At 39.5% G+C, this 22,774-nt stretch overlaps 1 protein-coding gene across 3 annotated transcripts in view; it reads left to right on the forward strand.

The window, feature by feature from the left end:
• ATM (ATM serine/threonine kinase) overlaps window positions 1-22,774 on the forward strand; it is a 127,459-nt gene that overhangs the window by 59,984 nt on the left and 44,701 nt on the right. The window contains exons 29-38 of one of the 3 annotated variants that reach the window (XM_047691108.1): window positions 3,209-3,324; window positions 3,921-4,047; window positions 4,488-4,687; window positions 11,771-11,945; window positions 12,505-12,669; window positions 13,482-13,614; window positions 15,373-15,468; window positions 17,396-17,567; window positions 18,940-19,080; window positions 20,115-20,290. In XM_047691108.1, coding sequence (XP_047547064.1) covers window positions 3,209-3,324; window positions 3,921-4,047; window positions 4,488-4,687; window positions 11,771-11,945; window positions 12,505-12,669; window positions 13,482-13,614; window positions 15,373-15,468; window positions 17,396-17,567; window positions 18,940-19,080; window positions 20,115-20,169 — 1,380 coding nt within the window. In that variant the 3' untranslated portion in view covers window positions 20,170-20,290. Of the gene's footprint in view, window positions 1-3,208; window positions 3,325-3,920; window positions 4,048-4,487; window positions 4,688-11,770; window positions 11,946-12,504; window positions 12,670-13,481; window positions 13,615-15,372; window positions 15,469-17,395; window positions 17,568-18,939; window positions 19,094-20,114; window positions 20,294-22,774 lie in introns of those variants that run through there. The other 2 variants (XM_047691106.1, XM_047691105.1) reach the window with 2 other exon arrangements.

Consider the following 22,774-nt stretch of genomic DNA (forward strand, 5'->3'; position numbering starts at 1 on the left):
CAGGGTTGGCCAATGTTAAAATTACAATTGGCTAAACTTCAAGAGATTTTTTTTTGTTTGCCCAGTTACTGTATTGAACCAAGAAATGGAACATGGAGTTTCTCACTTGCCTCGGTGGACCACTGCCAGTCGGAGCTAGATCTAAGTCCGTATGGAGGCAAATGAGCTCCTTTCTCAAAAGACAGTTGAAACAGAACGTTGGTGCTTCAAAGGTCATGGAATTTATGAAAGACCCTCTGCTTTCACCCCTCCCAGCCATCTCCCTGCTTCTAAGCAGGCATAATCTTACTACTTTTTAAAATGTACTCAAACTAGGGACCCCTGGGTGGTTCAGTTGGTTGAGTGTCTGCCTTGGGCTCAGATCATGATCCCAGCGTCCTGGGAATGAGTCCTACGTTAGGCTCCCTGGTCAGCGGGGAGCCTGCTTCTCCCTTTGCCTGCTGCTCCCCTTGCTTGTGCATGCTCTCTTTCTCTATCTGGCAAATAAATAAATAAAATCTTTAAAAATACAATGTTTAAAAAAATAAATGTATTCAAACTAAAAGATAGCAATTTGCAGAATCCGAGTAAGTCAAGGAGGGGAAAATAATTACACTGAGGCCTGATTGAAACATCAGTGTTAAGAATGGAGAGAGGCGGGACGCCTGGGTGGCTCAGTTGGTTGGACGACTGCCTTCGGCTCAGGTCATGATCCTGGAGTGCCGGGATCGAGTCCCGCATCGGGCTCCCAGCTCCACGGGGAGTCTGCTTCTCTCTCTGACCTTCTCCTAGCTCATGCTCTCTCTCACTGTCTCTCTCTCAAATAAATAATAAATAAAATCTTTAAAAAAAAAAAAAAAAAAAGAATGGAGAGAGGCAAACTTGAAACTTGGTTAAAGACCTAAATTATTGTTACTCTGTTCCAGTTGGCATTAAGTTGTTGTAAGTTTGCTTTTTCTTTGGTTCTCTAATATACACTTTGTCCGAATCAATTTTCTAGATTCTGTCTTCTGTGCATAAGTGTTGGTACAACTATTATTAGTCTCTGAGCCTCTAAAATTTGTCAGTTGTCAAAAGCCTGAGATATTAACAGTTAACAACATTGGTGGGCTGTACCTAGACACCTGCATAATTTATATGTCCCCTAGCTAAACATTACAGGGCTTGCTTATTGTAGAATGGTACAAAACTCATGAAGCCAACTGCCGTTCCCTGTGTAAGGAAATTCGCTAATGTTTCCTCCAATATGAAACAGAGGCAGCCAGTTTGTCCTTCCTTATCCCAGATACGCTTTGAAGCGAAGCTGCATTCTTTTTTTTTTTTTTTTAATTTTTTTATTTTTTCAGCATAACAGTATTCATTATTTTTGCACCACACCCAGTGCTCCATGCAATCTGTGCCCTCTACAATACCCACCACCTGGTGCCCCCAACCTCTCACCCCCCACCCCTTCAAAATTCTCAGATCGTTTTTCAGAGTCCATAGTCTCTCATGGTTCACCTCCCCTTCCAATTTCCCTCAACTCCCTTCTCCTCTCCATCTCCCCTTGTCCTCCATGCTATTTGTTATGCTCCACAAATAAGTGAAACCATATGATAATTGACTCTCTCTGCTTGACTTATTTCACTCAGCATAATCTCTTCCAGTCCCGTCCATGTTGCTACAAAACTTGGGTATTCATCCTTTCTTTCTTTTTTTTTTTTTTTTACAGCTTTATAAACATATATTTTTATCGCCAGGTTTACACACTTCACAACACTCACCATAGCACATACCCTCCCCAATATCCATAACCCCACCCCCTCTCCCAACCCCCTCCCCCCATCAACCCTCAGTTTGTTTTGTGAGATTAAGAGTCACTTATGGTTTGTCTCCCTCCCAATCCCATCTTGTTTCATTTACTCTTCTCCTACCCCCTCAACCCCCATGTTGCATCTCCTCTCCCTCATATCAGGGAGATCATATGATAGTTGTCTTTCTCCGATTGACTTATTTCGCTAAGCATGATACCCTCTAGTTCCATCCACGTCGTCGCAAATGGCAAGATTTCATTTCTTTTGATGGCTGCATAGTATGCGAAGCTGCATTCTTAAAAGGGCTGCAGCCTTGGAAAGGCTGGCCTGAGTGATGCATGAGCCTGAGGGAAGGGCTAGGATCTTTACATTCCATTCTTTCTTGTCACGTTTTAAACCATTTCTGTTGTGAGGCAGCACATTTGCACATCTCCTTATCTCCTTGTGCACTGAGTGAATCAGCCATTTACCTTTTAGTTTTGAGCACTGCGATTCCTTACTTGGAGAGCTAACAAATCCACCTTTAAGTCTCCACGATCGTCGTTCATTTGGGTGAGGTATAGTGCAGCGGACCCATTCTTTACACTGAATTTATGTCGTCTGTGAGGCCGGGGGAACAGGAGGTGGATCGGTGACGAGCCTGCTCCTGTCCGGGAGGGTTTCCATCTACTCTTGTTGATGGGGGGTGTGGGGAGCAGCTAGCCTCAGAAGTGGGGATATCAGCCAAGTAGAAATCTGGGGAAAAGTTATGCAGGGAAGGCACTAGGAATTCTTACTAGTCAGTCATTCCAAAGCAAGATGGATTTTCCGAATAAATCAAGGGTAAAATGCACTTTAAGAAGCAGTGTAGGTCAGTGTAGAATTTGGTTCACAGGAAAATCAATAGGTTGAGGAATTCAGTGCTACACCTGAAGCCTTAGTCAGTTAAAATGATTCTTTAAAATTATTTCTTATTTTATTTGAGAGAAAATGAGAGAATGAGTGAGAGAGAACACAAGCAGGGGGAGCAGCAGAGGGAGAGAGAAGTAGGCTCCCTGTTGAGCAGGGAGCCCAATGTGGGGCTTGATTCCAGGACCCTGAGATCATGACCTGAGCTGAAGGCAGAGGCTTAACCAACTGAGCCACCCCAGCACCCCTGATTCTTAAAATTAAACAAGAGTCAGATTAAGGGAGTCTTGTTGGGTATGATTTCCTTATCTTCCTCTCAGGCTGTAGGCTGGTTGCACGCAGAATGAGTTAGCTGTATGTCTTGCACATCTTAGGTCTTTGGATATTTATTTCCTTTTTTAGTCCTGGATTAATTTTGGAAGTGATGCAGTAACATTGTTACTCAGTGTTACTCAATGTTACTCAAAGTTACTCAATGTTACTCAAACTGTCTTAAAAGGTCACAGGCGTGAAAACTTAAATGTTATTTTAATTTTGTATCCTTACAGATTGATCATTTATTCCTTAGTAATTTACCAGAGATTGTGGTGGAGTTACTGATGACGTTACATGAACCGGCAGCTTCCGGTGCCAGCCAGAGCACGGACCTCTGTGACTTTTCAGGGTATGGGTATTTTAAACTTAGAGAGTTGGCTGCAGTTTCAGAATTTCTTTGGGAAGTTGATTGGTTGACGCCTTCAGATGTCTCTTTCGGTTTTTAGGCACATACTGTGTTTCCTGTGTAAGCTACTTGAGAGCACCCTGTACTCACTCTGTGCCTTACTGTGCTAGCTGTCCAAAAAAGTCGTAGTATCTCCCAAAGTGATTTCACTTTATAATTTCCTTTCATATAAAGAGTGTCTGATCGCCAGTCTCACAATATTAATAGAGCTTTAATTCAGAGCTAAAGTGATACCAAGGCTCATGTGTAGAACTGCCGTTAACTTCATTAAAGATTTCTTAAATCATTTAAAATTAAGTCATGGAGGGTAAAAGTATTAGGATATTCTGACTGATAATGTATAGAATGTGCTAAGTCATTTGTGATTTTAGTAAAATCCTGGTGTTTCAGTAGGAAAATAATTTTAGAACCTGGGGTTATTATAATCTCAGTTTTCTTTCTGAAACTTCACTGGTTTCTGAAACTTCCAACAGAATTTTTTTTTTTTTTAATAATTTTGTTCTGAAAATGATGACTGCTTTTTTTCCTATAACTTGTAGGGATTTGGATCCTGCCCCTAATCCACCTCATTTTCCATCACATGTGATTAAAGCAACATTTGCCTATATCAGCAATTGCCATAAAACCAAGCTGAAAAGCATTTTAGAAATTCTTTCCAAAAGCCCTGTAAGTATACATTACTATTATAACAACTGATGAGAGAATTCCTTCTTTTTCAGCTAGAAAATCTGTGTAAGTACATCTTAAAAGAAAAAATAAATAAAGAGAAAACTTGTCTGAATAAATCAAGAACACTCGTTTACAAGTTTATATCTTGGTATTTTACTTGTCAGTATTAATTGGAATATGTTGTATATGAAGTGTGAATTTCAGGATACTTTAGTCATACATTGACTTAGGGAGTATATATTTTTGAAAAGTACTGTTTGCTCTCTGAAAACTAGGTAAATTGACAACAGTTTAAGATACTATTCCTTAATGTGGTATTTGCCTTCAATATCAAACCAAAACAAAATTCTGTAATTTATTATTTTGAAAATATATTTATCATAGTTGAGTATACATGATTAGATAAGTTTTTTATTAATTATGTCTTTATTTTCTAGGATTCCTATCAGAAAATTCTTCTAGCCATTTGTGAGCAAGCTGCTGAGACAAATAATGTTTATAAAAAGCACAGAATTCTTAAAATATATCACCTGTTTGTTACTTTATTACTGAAAGATATTAAAAGTGCCTTAGGAGGAGCTTGGGCCTTTGTTCTTCGAGATGTTATCTATACTTTGATTCATTATATCAACAAAAGGTACATAATATATTTAGACTAATATATAAGTTGTTTTGTCTACCTTAATTGAAATTTTATAGTTTCAAGAGGTAGAAGTGGGAGTATTACTTCCTTAATTTTGCTTTTTAATATCTATACCCAGTATTTTTAAAAAATTACATTATCTATCCCTCCAACTCTAGAAATATTAAGTACTCTCAGGGTCTTCAACATTGTAAAATAAACGAATTTTCAGTGACTTGATATATATTTGTCACTGTAGCACTTCTGGTCCCCAATTCCTATGTGTAGGGAAAATGGTGTTTCTCACACACACATGCAAGGAACCCTCCAGACACCAGCTGGGTGTCCTATATTTCAGCTCCTAATGGTTGCTTTGTGTCAGAGCATGCGACTGACTGACGACTGACGGCTCAGTCCTGAGAGACTGCCTGCCCCTCCTTCTTTCAGATACCAGCTGTGCTTCTGACCAGCCAGCTCTACGCTTCCGGTTCCAGGGACCCTCCTCCTTGAGTCTGATTCATTTGCTAAACTCAGAAAATTCTCAGAACTCAGGAAACCTGTTTACTGACTGAATTACCAGTTTATTATAAAAGGGTGTGGCTCAGGCATAGCCAGATGAAGAGATGTATCACGGAAGGGGGTGGAGCTTCCCTGCACTCTCCAGGGGCACTGCTCTCCCCACATCTGCATGTGTTCACCAATCTGGAAGCTCCCAAAGCTGGTCCTTGTGGGTTTTTATGGAGACCTTGTGACAGAGACATGGTGGATTACAGCACTGGCTAGTGGGTATTGACACAGCCTCCATTCCCAGTCCCCTCTGCAGAGATCAGGGGAGTGGGACCAAGAATTCCAACCCTTGATCACAAGGTTGATGAGGCAACCAGCCCCCATCCTCAGGTGACCTAGATGCTTTCAGAAGTTAGAGACACTCTTCTTGACTTCATCACTGGTGTTCCTGGAGTTTTAGGAGCTTTGTGCTGGAAGCAGGGATGAAGAGCAAAATATCTTTCTTACTATAAATCACAGTATCACAGTTAATGTAGATTTTGGGTATATGTTCAGTTTAAGCATCTTTATTCTTTTGAATTAATTTTGTTGATGTTTCTATTTGTTTTCTGATTAGTACATAACATTGCCTTCAAATGTGAACTCTTCAGAGCAGACAAAGAATATCTTTTTCCGTTTTGTTTTGTCATATTTTTTCTTAAAATCCTTATCTAGGGGCGCCTGGGTGGCTCAGTGGGTTAAAGCCTCTGCCTTCAGCTCGGGTCATGATTCCAGGGTCCTGGGATCGAGCCCCGCATTGGGCTCTCTGCTTGGCGGGGAGCCTGCTTCCCCCTCTCTCTCTGCCTCCCTCCCTGTCTACTTATGATCTCTGTCAAATAAATAAAATCTTTAAAAAAAAAATCCTTATCTAGCTCTTACTATATGATTTGCAAATATAGTCTGGATACTGAATCAGCATATATGATTTGCATGTAGTTTATCCCATTCTGTGCATTGTCTTTTCACTTCCCTGATAATTTCTTTTGATGCACAAAAATTTTTAATTTTTTAAAAATACTTTATTTGACAGAGAGGAAGGTCACAAAGAGACAGAGAAGCTGGCAGAGAGAGAGTGGGAAGCAGGCTCCCTGCTGAGCAGAGAGCCTGATGTGGGGCTTGATCCCAGGACCCTGAGACTGTGACCTAAGCCAAAGGCAGAGGCTTAACCCACTGAGCCATCCACATGCCCCCCAAATTTTTAATTTTGATGGAGTCTGATTTATCTGGGTTTTTTTGTTTGTTTCTAAGGCTTTTGATTTTTTATCTAAGAATCCATTGTCAAATCCAAGTTCATGAAGATCTACCACTATGTTTTATTTTTAAGAGTTTTCTAGTTTTAGCTCTTGTATTTGCGTTGTTGATCCATTTTAATTTTTACATATGGTATGCAGTAGGGGTTCAGCTTCATTCTTGAGATCTAGTTGTTCTAGTACCATTTGTTGAAGAGACTCTTCTTTCCCTGTTGAATGAACTTGTCATTTTTTTCTTTTCCCTGTTGAATGAACATGTCAAAAATCCACATATCCATGGCCAAATGATTTATCTATGGATTCTCAATTCTATACCTCAGTTTGCCCTTATGCCAGTAACACAGTGTTTTGATTATTATGGCTTCATACTAAGTTTTGAAATCTGGAAGTGGGTATCTCCCAACTTTGTTCTTCTTTTAAGATTGTTTTTGGCTATTCGGGGTGCCTTGCAACTCCCCTGTGAATTTAATGACCAGCTTTTCCATTTATGCACAAAAGACTATTGGAATTTTGAGTGAAATTGCATTGAATATGTGATCATTTGGATAGTATTGATATCTCAACAGTTTGTCTTCTAATCCATGAACATGAGATATCTTTCCATTTATTTGGACTTGTCTAATTTCTTTTATCCTTGCTTTACAGTTTTCAGTGTACAAGGGTTTTTTTTTTTTTTTTTTTTGGTTAAATTTATTCCCAGGTGTTTAATTCTTTCAAATGCTATTGTAAATGGAATTGCTTTCTTTGTTAAGATTTTAGATTGTTATTGCTGATGTACAGAACTAAAACTGATTTTTGTGTGCTGATCTCATGACTTGCGATTTTGCTAACTTAATTTGTTACTAGTAGATTTCTTGTGGATTCTTTGGGAATTTATATGTATATAGAATCATGTCATCTACGAATATATTTTTACTTTTTTCTGATTTTGATGCCTTTTAGTTCTTGTCTAATTACTTTGGCTGGAAGTTCAATACAGTGTTGAATAGCAGGGATGAAGTGGGCATCCTTGTCTTGTTCTTGATTTTAGTGGGAAAGTTTCCATTCTCTCAACATTGATTATGTTGGCTTGTGGGTTTTTCACAAATTACCTTTATTGTGTTGGACAAGTTCCTATCCATGTCTTTCTGCCTGTTTTTATTGGGAAAGGAGATTGAGTTTTGTCAAGTGCCTTTGCTGTGTTTATTGAAATGATCATGTATTTTCCTTCATTTTATTAATGTGGTATATTACATGGATTGATTTTCTTCTGTTAGCTCACTCTTGTGTTCCCAGGATAAGTCCTACTTGCTCATGGTGTATAAAACTTTTAATAAGCTCTTACATTCAGCTTGCTTGTACTTTTTTGAGGAGTTTTAAATCTGTGTTCCTTTTTTTTTTTTTTTAAAGATGCTGTTTATTTATTTGGCAGAAAGAGAGCACACACACAAGTACAGGGAGCTGCAGAAGGGGAGAGGAAGTAGGCTCCCCACTGCATGGGGAGCCCGGATGCGGGGCTGGATCTTAGAAGTGTGGGATCATGACCTGAGCTGAAGGCAGATGCTTAACCAACTGAGCCACCCAGGCGCCCCTTAAATCTATATTCCTAGGGGACATTGAGAATTAAGATTTTCCCATGGTATATTTATTTTCTTTGGTATAAGAGAATTTCTGGTCTCCTGGAATGAGTTAGGAAGTGTTCCCTACTATTCTGTTTCATGGAAGAGTTTGAGAGACTATTAATTTTTTTTTTTTAAGATTTTTTTTTTTTTTTTTTAATTTGACAGAGAGAGATCACAAGCAGGCAGAGAGGCAGGCAGAGAGAGAGGAGGAAGCAGGCTCCCTGCTGAGCAGAGAGCCCGATGCGGGGCTCGATCCCAGGACCCTGAGACCACGACCTGAGCCGAAGGCAGAGGCTTAACCCACTGAGCCACCCAGGCGCCCCAAGACTGCTATTAATTTTTAAGCATGTGTTTGGTAGTGTTTTTCTAGTCCCCCACACCCCCACCCTGCCGGTCTTCTTTTATAATGTAGGTGGTGATTGCTCCGTATTTTCCTCTCAGAGGTGCCTTTGCTGCATTCCATAAATTTGGGTAGGCTGTGCTTCTGTGTTCATTTGTCTCTAAGCTCTTTTAGCATATTTAAAACAGGTGTTTGAAGTCTTCATCTCGTAATTCCGCTCTCTGAGCTTCCTCGGGACTGTTTCCACCCGTGTATCTTATTTCTTTAAATGGGCCATCCTTTCCTACTTTCCTTTTTCTTTGTATGCAGTGTGATTTGTGTTGAAATAATGGATATTTTTACCTTAAAAATATCCTTAGTTAAAAATTTGTTACATTGGTTTCACGTGTATAATATAATAATTCAACAGTTTTATATGTCACTCATCAGTGTAAGCATCCTCTTAATCCTTTATCTGTTTCCCCCGTCCCCCCCACCCACTTCCCCTTGGCAGGCACCAGTTTTGTGGTTCAGAATTTATCTTTTCGTTTGTTCTGTTTCTCACATTGTACATACGAGTGAAATCATGTGGTATTTGTCTTTCACTTATTTCACTTAGCAGAATACCTTCTAGGTTCATCCGTGTTTTTGCAAATAGTATGATCTCATTGTTTTTTATGGCTCAATAATAGTCTACTCTGTGTGTGTGTGTTTATCTTGTTTACATATTCATCCATCACTGGACACGTGGGCTGCTTCCACACCGTGGCCACTCTAAAAAAATGCTGCTGTAAACATAGGGATTTACATGTCATTTTGAATTGTTTTCATCATTTTGAATTGTTTTCATCATCTTTGGGTAAATACCCAGTAATGGAATTATTGGATGGATTATGGATTATGGTTATTCTATTTTTAACATTCTTTGAGGACCCTCCAGACCGTTCTTCATAGTGGCTGCACCAGCTGGCATTCCCACCAACAGTGCACGAGGGTTCCCCTTTCTCCACATCCTGGCCAACACCTGTTATTGCTTGTCTTTTTGATACTAGCCATTCTGATGGAGTGAGGTGATACCTCACTGTGCTTTTGATTTGCATTTCCCTGATGATGAGTGATGTTGGACATCTTTTCATCTTCTCATGTGTCTTTGGGGCATTTGTTTGGGGAAAAAGTCTATTCAAGTACTCTGCCCATTTCTTAGATTATTTTTTTAATTGTTGAGTTGTATAAATTCTTTATATATTTTGGATATTAACCCTTGTCACATATGTCATTTGAAGATATCTTGTATCTTGCCTAGTTGTTTTGTTGATGGTTTCCTTTGCTGTGCAAAAAAGCTTTTTATTTTTATATAGTCCCAATGATTGTGTGTGTGTGTGTGTGTGTATGTTGTTTGTTTGTTTTGTTTTTTGGGTTTTTTTGCTTTTCCCTTGCCTGAGGAGGCATATCTAGAAAAATGTTTCTTTGGTTGATATCAAAGGAATTACTGTCTGTGTTTTCTTCTAGGAATTCTGTGGTTTCACATTAAGGTTTAATGCATTTTTTTCTTAAAGATTTTATTTATTTATTTGACAGAGATCACAAGTAGGCAGAGAGGGAGGCAGAGAGAGGAGGAAGCAGGCTCCCCGCCGAGCAGAGAGCCCGACGCGGGGCTTGATCCCAGGATCCTGGGACCATGACCCGAGCCGAAGGTAGAGGCCCTAATCCACTGAGCCACCCAGGCGCCCCAAGATTTAATGCATTTTGAGATTATTTTTGTATATGTTGTAAGGCAGTGGTTTAGTTTCATTGTTGCCATGTAGCCGTCCACATCTCCCAGCACCATTAGTTGACTGTCTTTTCTCTGTTGTATGGTCTTGTCTCCTTTGTCATAGATTATTGGACCATATAAGCGTGGATTTATTTCTGGGCTCTCTGTTTTGTCCTGAAAACTGCATATTTTACTTTTATCATGTAGCTGGGGAAATCAGATTTTCCCCTTCCCCACGGTTTGACTTTTTTTTTAATCGTTGAAGGCTGTGGTGGTCCGTTGGTTGGGTGAGTGTGCTCCACTGTCGGTGCAGGGACCGTGTTCCTTGCCACGTGTGGCTGCTGAAGACTGTCCTTAACGTGCATTCAGGGAGTATTTTGACGGAGATTTCCTTGAATGCCAGGAGTGAGTGAGTGAAAGAGAGAATGAGAATGTTTCCTATTTTTGCCGACTGGCTCTGTGTTAGAACTCTCCTTCAACACTTAGGCAGGTGTGCACTGAACAGAGGGATTAGCCCAGAGTGAAAGTTTATGGTCTTCTCAGGGGATTTTTGGGCAAGTATCTTATCCTGGGCATTTGTGTGTGGCTTTCTAAATTTCCCAGATATATGTGTGATTTTGTTGTATGTCTCAGCAGTAGCTTTTTGCTTCTCACAGCTGTGGGTAGTTGGTGAGTTTTATGGTGTTTTCAAGCAATGCTCATGGCTTTTCCAGCCTGGAGAGATCCAAGTTAGATCAGAGCTCAGCCCCTTATGTTAGTTGGTAGCTCCCAGACTGGTTTAGAACAGATGTCAATAATTTGCAAATATGGTCTGGTATGCTCCCTCCAGAGCAAAGAGCCAGGACCCCACATTGGGAATGAGGACCATAGGTTTCATGGCAGCTGCCAAGCTTTGGAGGGAGTAATGGGGCAAAGACAAGTAAAACACCACAGTTTTCCTACAGTTTTTAAGTTGCCCCCCCCCCTTTTAATTTAGCATTTGCTTGGTTGCTATAAACCTTGGAATGTTCTACAGAGTTCTGTTTTTCAATTCTCTGTTAGGAGGGGAGGTGGGAGCTATCTACCCCATCATGTTTCTGATGTCACTTTTTTTTTGGCTTATAAACTTTATTAAGAATTAGATACAGGGGTGCCTGGGTGGCTCAGTGGGTTAAGCCTCTGCCTTCGGCTCAGGTCATGATCTCAGGGTCCTGGGATCGAGCCCCGCATCGGGCTCTCTGCTCAGCAGGGAGCCCGTTTCCCCTCTCTCTCTGCCTGCTTATGATCTCTGTCTGTCAAATAAATAAAATCTTTTTTTTTTTAAGATTTTATTTATTTATTTGACAGAGATGAGAGGCAGGCAGAGAGAGGAGGAAGCAGGCTCCCTGCTGAGCAGAGAGCCCGACGCGGGGCTCCATCCCAGGACCCTGGGATCATGACCTGAGCCGAAGGCAGAGGCTTTAACCCACTGAGTCACCCAGGCGCCCCTAAATAAAATAAAATCTTAAAAAAAAAAAAAAAAGAATTAGATACAAAAGTGACTTTTATGTCCGGCCACTTCAGAATTCAAGCTGCTGAAGAAAAATGACTTCTCCATGAGCTTATGTTCAAGTAGTTTCCCAGAACTCACTAATTTCCTCCCTATGTCAGGCCTTCTCGTTTCATAGATGTGTCGTTACGGAGCTTTTCCCTGTGCTGTGACCTGCTAAGCCGGGTTTGCCACACGGCAGTCACTTCCTGTAAGGATGCTCTAGAAAATCATCTTCACGTGATTGTTGGTACGCTCATCCCCCTTGTGGATGGTCACATGGAGGTGCAGGAACAGGTACTGCCCCAGATCTTCTTCGCGAGATACGTGAAATAACCTTGGTACAGAGTGTTCTTGAAAGGAGCTGAATGTTTTATGTTTACTCGGTGTAATTAGTCATTTCAGTGAAAATATTCTTTGAAAAATGGTTAGAAAAACATTTTCAGTGAATTCATATTTATAATCCTTTAATTACAGAGCACTTAGTAATTTTGATCCCACAAATAACCTAGGAGTTTCTGTCTTCGGTTGAGGTGTAGAGGTAACGACAACCAGGGACAGCAGTTGACATCACTGTGATGGTGCAGGGGGTATTACGTCTACAGAATGTTCCAGTGATACTGGCACTTTTCTGTCCCACTTCCCCTCCTGTAGCAGCACCTTACACACTTGCTCAGTCATTTGAAAGCCCAGGGACAGTCACATGTGGTACTGTAGAAGTAATTAGAACATTCTTTTCTGAGCTGGGTCAGTAGAGTTTTTATTATTTAATACAGTAGGTTTGGTTGTTTTACTTTAAAATATAATTAAACCATTTTTCCATTTTGATTTTTTTTCTTCTTTAAATTATGTTTAGGTATTGGACTTGTTGAAATACTTAGTGATAGATAACAAGGATAATGAAAACCTCTATATGACAATTAAACTTCTAGATCCTTTCCCTGACCACGATGTCTTTAAGGATTTACGCATTACTCAGCAGAAAATTAAATACAGTAAAGGACCCTTTTCACTTTTGGAGGTAATAATTATTCCATCTTCTTACTATTTTGTGTTAGGGTAGAGAGCAGTACTTTTTTGAAACCTTCCAATTCTCTAAAAGTAAAAAACTGAATCTTTTTAAAAAATTGTGTTTAAAAAAATAACGTGTTTTGCCCCCCTTTCAACAAATAAAAAGCTGAATCTTAATATATCCTCCTGTATTGCAGTAAAATTTTAACTATCAAGGTTTCTTGGTTAAGATCTGAAATTAAATAATGAAGGAATCTGATCTAAAATACGCTTGATTTTCATACACATCTGATCTATTAGTATCTTAAAATTACTATCTGATCTTTTGAGGGACAACTTAATGTTTGAATTAGAGATGATATTTGACTTTTTAAGGGGTTTTTCCAGTTTTAATCTTTAATTTTTATAAACTTGAAAATTTATGTTTGCGTGTAATTTTTGGTATAAATGTTATAATTTTAATACTGTATGCTGTATTTGATTATATATCAATATGACAATATAGTTAAATGTACTAAGATGTAAAACTGGAGTTATAGTACTAAATAAGTAGAAATATAAGCTTTTCCTTTTGAGGATGCTATTACAGTCTTAAAATCTTAAGTAGGTCATCAGGAGAGAGCCCGTTACAATTTAAGTGATTATAACATTGGCAGATTTGCAGTGGAAGAAGGCATTTATTTCTACCTCGTGTGGTGTTAATAGTGATATGAATCAGTGTCTGTAAAAGACATGTACTAATTTTTTTCTCTGAGTTTTATTTGATAGACTTCATCCATGTCCAAAAAGCACATTACATTTTTAACTAATTTTCTGTTTTAGGAAATAAATCATTTTCTCTCCGTGAGTGTTTACGATGCACTTCCTTTGACGAGGCTAGAAGGACTCAAGGATCTCCGCAGACAGCTAGCTCAGCACAAGGACCAGATGGTGGACCTCATGAGAGCATCTCAGGGTACTGATGTTAACGACGCGGGTTATTTATGCGTCTTTCTTTTGGAGAGAGTCTTTTATAAATTCTTACTCTTTGTTTAATTGGCATGGGCTGAGCTTAGACTCTCATCATGTAGTTCATCATTTCTCATCTCCATGTAAAAGAGATTGTGAGTGATCTCCTCACCTTGAATTAACCCCATTTTATCCATCCGCTATGCCTCTGCCAGAATGGTTTCTCTAAACTCAGACACGATCATGTTACTCTACTGCTTGAAACGTTTTTAACCACTTCCCTAGTGCCTGAAAGAAACATTTGAGGGGCGCCTGGGTGGCTCAGTGGGTTAGGCCACTGCCTTCGGCTCAGATCATGATCTCGGAGTCCTGGGATTGAGCCCTGCATCGGGCTCTCTGCTCTCTCAGGGAGCCTGCTTCCTCCTCTCTCTCTGTCTGCCTCTCTGCCTGCTTGTGATCTCTCTGTCAAATAAAAAAAAAAAAAAAAAAAGAAAGAAACATTTGAATTCCTTAGGGCCAGGCATATGGGGAATCTGTGGGTATTGCTCCAACTTGTTTAAATAAAAGATATGTGTCCCACTCTAAGTCTCCTATGTATGTGCATACATATAACGTGGATGTGTATGTGTGTGTGTGCGCTTTTTTATATACACACATTTGTATATGTTATTAGTTTTGTTTTTGTTTTTTTTTTTCCTTAAGAAAACATTCATTTTTATGTTACTTTGATTTGAGTTTAGGTTATTTTAGTATTGTACTTAGGGGAAACTTTTTCTATTATGTTTTGATTTTCATCTTTTACCCATTAATTTCCTATTTCCATGGTGGTTTTTTTCTCCCAGTAGTTTTAAAAACTGATTTTGGTCTGGATCATATGAGCTCAGAGTTTATAGTGCTTTTGTTCTGAGATGTGTGTGTGCGTGTGTGTGTAAAAGATGATCACCTCTTTCTTTTGTTCTTATGTGTTTGGGTAATTCATTGGTCCAGACCTGTCCTGTCCAAAACAGCCATTAGCTGTTTTTAGATATTTAAATTTCAGTGAATTAAAGTTCAGTAAAATTTAAAATTGAGTTTCGCTATCGTACTAGCACATGTCAGGTTCTCAGGAGTAATGACGCTCGTGGCTGTTGTTGGACAGAGCACATTATAGAACGTTTCTGTCATCGTGGAAAGTTCCATCAGACATTGCTGGTCGAGACTGAATCTAGGGGTTAAAGACCAAAGTGTACTTCCAGGTTTCTTGTCAGTCAGTGTTGAATGATTTTCGTATTTCTTACTCTTAGTGATTTTGCTAAGGTATTGACTGATTGGCGCAGCTTCTCTTTCTGTGTCTGCCAGATTGTGCTTTGCTGTCACTGTTCCATGGTTCTGTTTTACAAGGAAGTTCAGATACATTCACATTATGTTTTTTGACCAGCTCGTGTTTTAAAACCTTGTTTTTAAAAAACCTTTATGAAAGTTTTCAAGTCAGGGCGCCTGGGTGGCTCAGTGGGTTAAGCCGCTGCCTTCGGCTCAGGTCATGATCTCAGGGTCCTGGGATCGAGGCCCGCATCGGGCTCTCTGCTCGGCAGGGAGCCTGCTTCCTCCTCTCTCTCTACCTGCCTCTCTGCCTGCTTGTGATCTCTCTCTGTCAAATAAATAAATAAAAATCTTTAAAAAAAAAAAAAAAAGTTTTCAAGTCAGATAATTTAATCTGTAAATGTATTGTAAGGAAACATGTTTTCTCCATGGTAGTTGAAACCGTTTTTTTCTGAACTGCTCCTAGATAACCCGCAGGAGGGCGTCATGGTGAAGCTCATTGTCGGCTTGTTGCAGTTATGCCGCGCGGCCGTGAGCCACACTGGGGAGCGGGAGGTTTTAGGTAAATCGTTTGGCTAAATGAGTGTGAGTTTTTATGTTGGAGTTGTCATCTCTGTTTGCGAATTCAGTACAAGTTTGTCACTTTGGGATAACAGGGCACCGTGAGGCGCTAGCTGAGTTGTATTTCTGTTTAGTTGAAGTGGCCCTAAGCAGCCCTTCTTTTCTATTTTCCTTCCTTTAACATTTGCATAAAGTGAAAATTAGTGATTTACACATGTGCATCCCTGTTCACTTAAAAACACCTTATAAATTTAGAAGTTACAAGTAAGTATTTGTAGTATTAGGTTGCAAATAAATTGACTTCTGGTATATTTTATAAATATAACTGACCAGGACTTACAGATCTTTTTTATAGGGCAGAGTAAGAATGAGCATTTGGTGGGCTAGGTGAATTAAACGCAGATAGGAAAACCACATCCGGGCCCTTTCCTACCACGATTTGGGGGGTATCCTAGTGTCAGGTAAATAGCCACCGCACATCCCACCTAGAAGAGGTGTTTAGACTTGGTGATCACTGGATGAAGTCACCCGGACGTTGTCATGACAACGGTGCTTCAAATAAGAGAAATGGAGGAGTAAAAGGTCCTTCACAGATTCTACTTTCTTCCAGTGGAGTCTTTCTTGTCTTCTCAGTGGGAGCCCAATAACTGGAGCACTTCTTTATTTTGTAAGTTTTTTTTACTAAAATATACTTTACATACAGAAAAGTATGCAGATAGCAGTATGTACCTTGGAAGTTTTCACAGGCAGAAAGTACCTGTGCATCTAGCACCCAGACCGAGAAACTCGAAACAAGAGCCTTACCAGCACCCTGGAAGTTTCCTCTGAACAAGGAATTCACATGTTTGTCTCTAGTTTAACTGTTTCTAGGGACAGACCTGATTTGCTCCATGAGCCCGGAGCGGCTTTCCTGTGTAGCATAAAATCTTAGAATGGTTGTTCGTCATTCTTAGCAGTGAGAGACCAAAAGCTTTCACCCCCAGGTCAGGAAGCAGACGGGTTGCCTGCTTTCAGCAGTGCTGGTCCACGTTGTCCTGGAGGTTCTAGCGAGAGCAGTGGAACAAGAAGAAAAGAAAAAGCATCCAGAATGGAAAGAAAGAAATAAAACTGTTTGTAGTCACAGATGACATGATGCTATATCTAGAAAATCCCAGAGAATCTACAAGAAACCTACTGTAATAAAGCTAATAAATGAATCTGACACAATGTCAGGATATAGGATCCACACACAAAATTTAGTTGTTTCTATACACCCTCAGTGAACAATCTAGAAAGAAAATTTCATTCTGTTTGTAATTCTGTTTATAATAACATCTAAGAGAATCCAGTGCTTGGGGATAAGTTCAACCAAGGAAGTGAAAGCCTAGTACTCTGTTTGTCAGAAGTGAGTCACCAAGTACACCGCACACTCGGGGTGAGGAACTAGGGCTCCGCCTTTTGAAAGGAGAGCTATCAAAAAATTTGTGAGTGTATTTTAATTAAATTCCCTCACAGCTGGGAAAGAGCATCAGGGTGTTCTCTGGCAGGAACTGCTCTGTCTTTATCTGGGTAGTGACAACACAGGTGGAAAAAAATGTGTGTGTGAATTTTCACTGTACTGGGTATTTAAGATTTATGTATAAATACCTCAGAAATGTTTTAACAGCTTTAAAGTCTGTTGATGAGTTCATCCAGTAGCTGTCTTTAGACTTTCATCCTTACTATATGTATTCTGTTACTAATTTTATAGGGGAAAATATCTTTTGCCTGCATGGATATATAAAGAAAATGCTACAATATATAGTAGCTTCTTTAATCTCTACAGAGTCTTTGAGAAACCGCTTAAATCTTGAAGGATGATGAAACATGATATTTTTGAAATTAGAAAACTTGTTTTTATGGGAGATCTTTTAGCAACAACTGTACTGAAAAGGAATTTCTAAATCTAGAGGCTGTTGGGAGCTGCCTGGGAGAAGTGGGTCCTGTTGATTTCTCCACGATAGCTATACAGCATAGTAGAGATACATCTTCTACCAAGGCCCCCGAGTTATTTGTGGATAAAGAACTTCAGTGGACCTTCATAACACTGACCTACCTGAACAACACGCTCGTAGAAGATTGGTGAGTATGGGATGACCCTGTATATCTGCGCGCATCTACTTCGTCTGACATTCAGGGAGATTGATACTTTACCGAAATTAACATCTCCTGAAACCAAAGCATTCTCCTTCAAGTTGCCATAATCCCTGAGGCACCAGCTTCACAGATGAGCATACCATACAAGGTCCATTTTGAATTCTAGTGACTGGACAAACAATAAGAAAATGCCAGGTGGTTCGATACAGAACATCAAAAATAGGAGAATTGCAAAAGCAGATGTTTTGGGCACTTGTCAAAATCACAGGCACTGTGCTCATTGAGAATATTTTAATCCTTTTTTTTTTTTTTTTTAAGATTTTATTTATTTATTTCACAGTGAGAGATCACAAGTAGGCAGAGAGGCAGGCAGAGAGAGAGATAGATATTTTGATCCTTTTAAAGTAAATCCTAGAGAGGAAGCATCATAATCTTAAGGTAATCAGACAGGGTTTTCTTTTGCCCATTTTAATTGTTTATGCAAATAAAATTGCTGCAGATTCTTTCCTCGTTTCACCTGTTTCACCTTGTTTGGTGCTGTGAGATTGCTTCTGCTTTTATTCCTTTGCTGCCCTCCCCCCCCGCAGTTATTAATAACTCAGGTTTACTGAAAGAATATTAAAAATTTTTGGTAATTTTGGCATTGTTGCTGTAGAATTTTAATTACCAAGACTTTTTTTTTTTTTTTTTAAGATTTTATTTGGGAGGGAGAGAAAGAACACAAGCAGGGAGGGACAGAAGGAGAGGGAGAAGCAGACTCCCCATTGAGCAGGGAGCCTGACATGAGGCTCGATCCCAGGACCTAGAGATCATGACCTGACAGATGCTTACCCAACTGAGCCACCCAGTTGCCCCTTGACTTTTTATTTAGAGATGTAAGATTTCCTAAGTAAAAACTGCCTGACGCAGTTGACCTTTACACTTTTTAGTTGAATGCCACAGGTTTCAACTGCCTGGGTCCATTTATATGTGGACTTTTTTCGATAAATACAGTATAGTATATAAATGTATCTTCTCTCTTATATTCTCAAAATATTCTCTTTTATATTCTTCAAAACATTTTCTTTTCTCTAGATTATTTTGTAAAGGTACAGTATGTCACATATATGAATCTATGTTAATTGACTGTGTTATCTGTATGTCTTCCTGTCAACAGCAGGGTATTAGTGGTTAAGTTTTGAGGGGATTTAGGATTTAAATACAGATTTTGACTGAGTGGAGATCAGTGCTCCTAACTCTTTCAAGGGTCAACCCGTAAAGTAAATTTAAAATTTTAGATCTAAAATTTTCTTGGACGTTGTTTCACATTTATCAGTAGTTGATATACTTAGGAGCATCTGAATCATATGTTTTTCAGTGTCAAAGTGCGATCAGCTGCTGTTACCTGTTTGAAAAGCATTTTAGCTACAAAGACTGGACATAGTTTCTGGGAGATTTACAAGACGACACCTGATCCCATGCTGATCTATCTACAGCCTTTTAGAACATCCAAAAAAAAGGTCTCTCAAATAATAAATGTTTATGGAATACCCAAACAGTTCTCTTTGCTGTGGGATATGAATATCAAGTTGCCTAAATAGTATTATACTAACATTTAACTTTTCTTAGAAGTAATTCCAGCTGTATTTGAATCCAGGGGATTTGTGTTTTTAATTATAGCAGTGTGGAAAAGTTGAGATAGAAAGGTCAGCTTACGACTGATTTGGGGGATAGGAGGCGTTCTTAACGATAGGCCTTTTGTCTTAGGAGTAGAAAATCCTTACGCTGATGCCGAGAAATCCATTGATGCTGGTGTGGTTTGTAGGTTTTGCGCAGCAAGTGAGTGTATATTTCTGTAGGAAGTTAAAGTATCACAGCCCCTTCGTGAAGTAGAAGATGACCTGTAGACTCTCCCTTTTTCCACTTCAATATCATGACCACGTTTGACTCGAAGGACTCTGAAGGATATTTAAGAACTCTTGCTTCTCTTTTAGTCTAAGTATCCCTCTTTAATAGTTTCTTTTCCTAAAGCTATAGGGAGATAAACAGTAGAATTTTCACCAAATTAACTTTGGGACATATACCCATCGTAGTAATAGTCTTTTTAATATATCATAAATATAATTTTGGTCTTAGTGAAATTACTGGTAATATAAACTGTTAATAAAACCAGTAATTAATAAAACCAGTAAAATCTGTAAAACACTGTAGTTTTAACATTTTGAAGTCCGTTCTCTGTGGTAGACTTGGAGCGGTTTTGTCCATGAGCCCAGTGAGGCAGAGAGTTTGTGATGTGCCTTGTGCTACTAGTGAGCTGCGAATAGATCTCAAGTATCCTGCTGCGTAGACCAGTAATTCTTGATCATACCACTTGGCCTTTCATATAAACATAAATCTGTTTTAATTTTAAGAGTTATCCATTGCCTCCAGAATTATTTTAAACTATATTTAGTTTGGTTTAGAAACAGATTTATGCCTAGTACTTGTTCTGCATGGAAAAGAGAAAATATATTTCTAATTACTGTACTTACGTGTTTTGACTATTTTCTCTCTAGTTTTTGGAAGTGCCCAGACTAGACAAAGAAAATCCTTTAGAAGGCCTGGATGATATGAGCCTGTGGATTCCTCAAAGTGAAAACCATGACGTTTGGATAAAGAGGCTGACTTGTGCTTTTTTGGATAGTGGAGGCACAAAAAGTGAAATTCTTCAATTATTAAAGCCAATGTGTGAAGTAAGAAGATTAATGAGTCTGCCTTAATCCCTTTCTACCTGTGCTTTTTGTATTTGAGCCTTCTCTTCGTAGTTTCCTTTGGTTGTGCCATTCCATTTGGCTTCCAGTCCGTATTTATGGCCTCTGTTTCTAAGAGGAGTTCGGGGGTCATGCACGTCATCTCCAGGAGCATCACCTGTGCTCAGCTGTTGGGAGTCCATCAAACGGGGCATCTTCATGTAGTGGGAGCTCTGTGTGGTCGGGTTCAGCTGTGGCGGAGCTACGTACCAGATGAGCTCTAAAGAGTGCCTTGCTTCGTTTGTTATTGACAATAGTTAACAATACTTATAGTAACCAGAAGTCTGCTCTTTTTTAATTTATTTTTTTAAGTTTGTTGTCATTTACTTTCCCTAGTATACTTTCTTGAGTAAGGAAAAGAGCTAGGGTAGCAGTTAATAGCGCTTTTTAAATTTTTATTTATTTATTTATTTATTTAATATGTGGGTGTAGATTTACTTTTTTTTTTTTAAAGTTTTTATTTTTTCAGCATAACAGTATTCATTAATTTTGCACCACACCCAGTGCTCCATGCAATCCGTGCCCTCTACAATACTCATCACCTGGTGCCCCCAACCTCCCACCCCCCGCCCCTTTAAAATTCTCAGATCGTTTTTCAGAGTCCATAGTCTCTCATGGTTCACCTCCCCTTCCAATTTCCCTCAACTCCCTTCTCCTCTCCATCTCCCCTTGTCCTCCATGCTATTTGTTATGCTCCACAAATAAGTGAGACCATATGATAATTGACTCTCTCTGCTTGACTTATTCCACTCAGCATATTTATTTTTTTAAAAGATTTATTTATTTATTAGAAAGAGAGAGTGAGCAGGCACTCTCTTTCTCACCTTTCCCAATCTAGAGAAAGAGAGAATTCCAGGCAGATGCCGTGCTAAGTGTGGAACCTGATGCGGGGTTCCATCTCGTGACCCCGAGCTCACGACCTGAGCCAAAACCAAGAGTTGGATGCTTACCTTACTGTACAACCCAGGCGCTCCTGCTTTTTTATTTTTGAAGGTGTAATACAGTTTGTTTCAATAGAGTAATGGCTTACGCCAAATCAAACACAAAATTTACGCACTTTTATCAAGTATGCCATCCAAAGCAGTGTAATATCATGATGCTCTAAGATTTTAATGCTAATGTAATTTATATGGTCCCATCAAGCATGATTCAGTGATAGTTTGAAAACAAAATATCTGACTAGTTCAAACATCTACCAGTTAAAAGTAACTAACTGATAGACAATGGCGTGGATGGAACTGGAGGGTATTGTGCTGAGCGATATAAGCCAGTCAGAGAAAGATAAATAGCATATGATTTCACTCATTTGTGGAATTTAAGAAACAAAACAGATGAATGTAGGGGAGGGGGGGAAAGAAAGTGAGGGAAACAAACCGTAAGAGACTGTTTGCGCCAATGAACAGACAGAAGGTTGACAGAAGGAGGTGAGTGGGGGATGGGCTAGACGGGGATGGGCATTAAGAAGGACTTGAGGGCACTTGTGATGATCCCTGGGTATTGTATGTAAGCGATGAATCACTGAATTCCACTCCTGAAACCAATTTTACCATGTATGTTAACTAATTAGAATTCAAGTAAAAAATAAGAAACCAAAACTGATAGTGGAGAGTATATTGTTTGATAAAGTACCTTCATCGAAAGCAGTTTAAAAAGCAGTCTTTGGGGGCGCCTCGGTGGCTCAGTGAGTTAAAGCCTCTGCCTTCGGCCCGGGTCATGATCCCAGGGTCCTGGGATCGAGCCCCGCGTCGGGCTGTCTGCTCCACAGGGAGCCTGCTTCATCTTCTCTCTCTCTCTCTGCCTGCCTCTCTGCCTGCTTGTGATCTCTGTCTGTCAAATAAATAATAAATAAAATCTTTAAAAAAAAAAAAAGCAGTCTTTGCTTCTACAGAAGTAGTGCTGGCAGTGAATAAATTATCACACCCCACGTTACTACATTGTACTTGTATCGAGTCCGCTCAGTGATAGCCTTGACACACACACACACACACACACACACACAGTGTTTCCCGTTAGTGAACATGGCCAAGGGTTTTTCATAAAGTTCTGACTTTGCGCCACAAGATAAAATGTTCCAGATACACGTACACACAACACCCCAATTCCAGATTCCTTCAGTTCTTTATTTCTAAAACTGTCGTTTTTATTTGTCTTTATTTTATTTTATTTTTTTTTAAGATTTTATTTATTTATTTGTCATAGAGAGAGAAGCGAGAGTGAGCACAGGCAGACAGAGTGGCAGGCAGAGGCAGAGGGAGAAGCAGGCTCCCTGCCAAGCAAGGAGCCCGATGTGGGACTCGATCCCAGGACGCTGGGATCATGACCTGAGCCGAAGGCAGCTGCTTAACCAACTGAGCCACCCAGGCGTCCCTTATTTGTCTTTATTTTAAAAAGAAAGTGTGCATTTGGTAGTCTGTCGTCTGTCCT

The sequence above is a fragment of the Lutra lutra genome, chromosome 10 (genome assembly GCF_902655055.1).
Source record: "Lutra lutra chromosome 10, mLutLut1.2, whole genome shotgun sequence".
Lineage (NCBI taxonomy): Eukaryota > Metazoa > Chordata > Mammalia > Carnivora > Mustelidae > Lutra > Lutra lutra.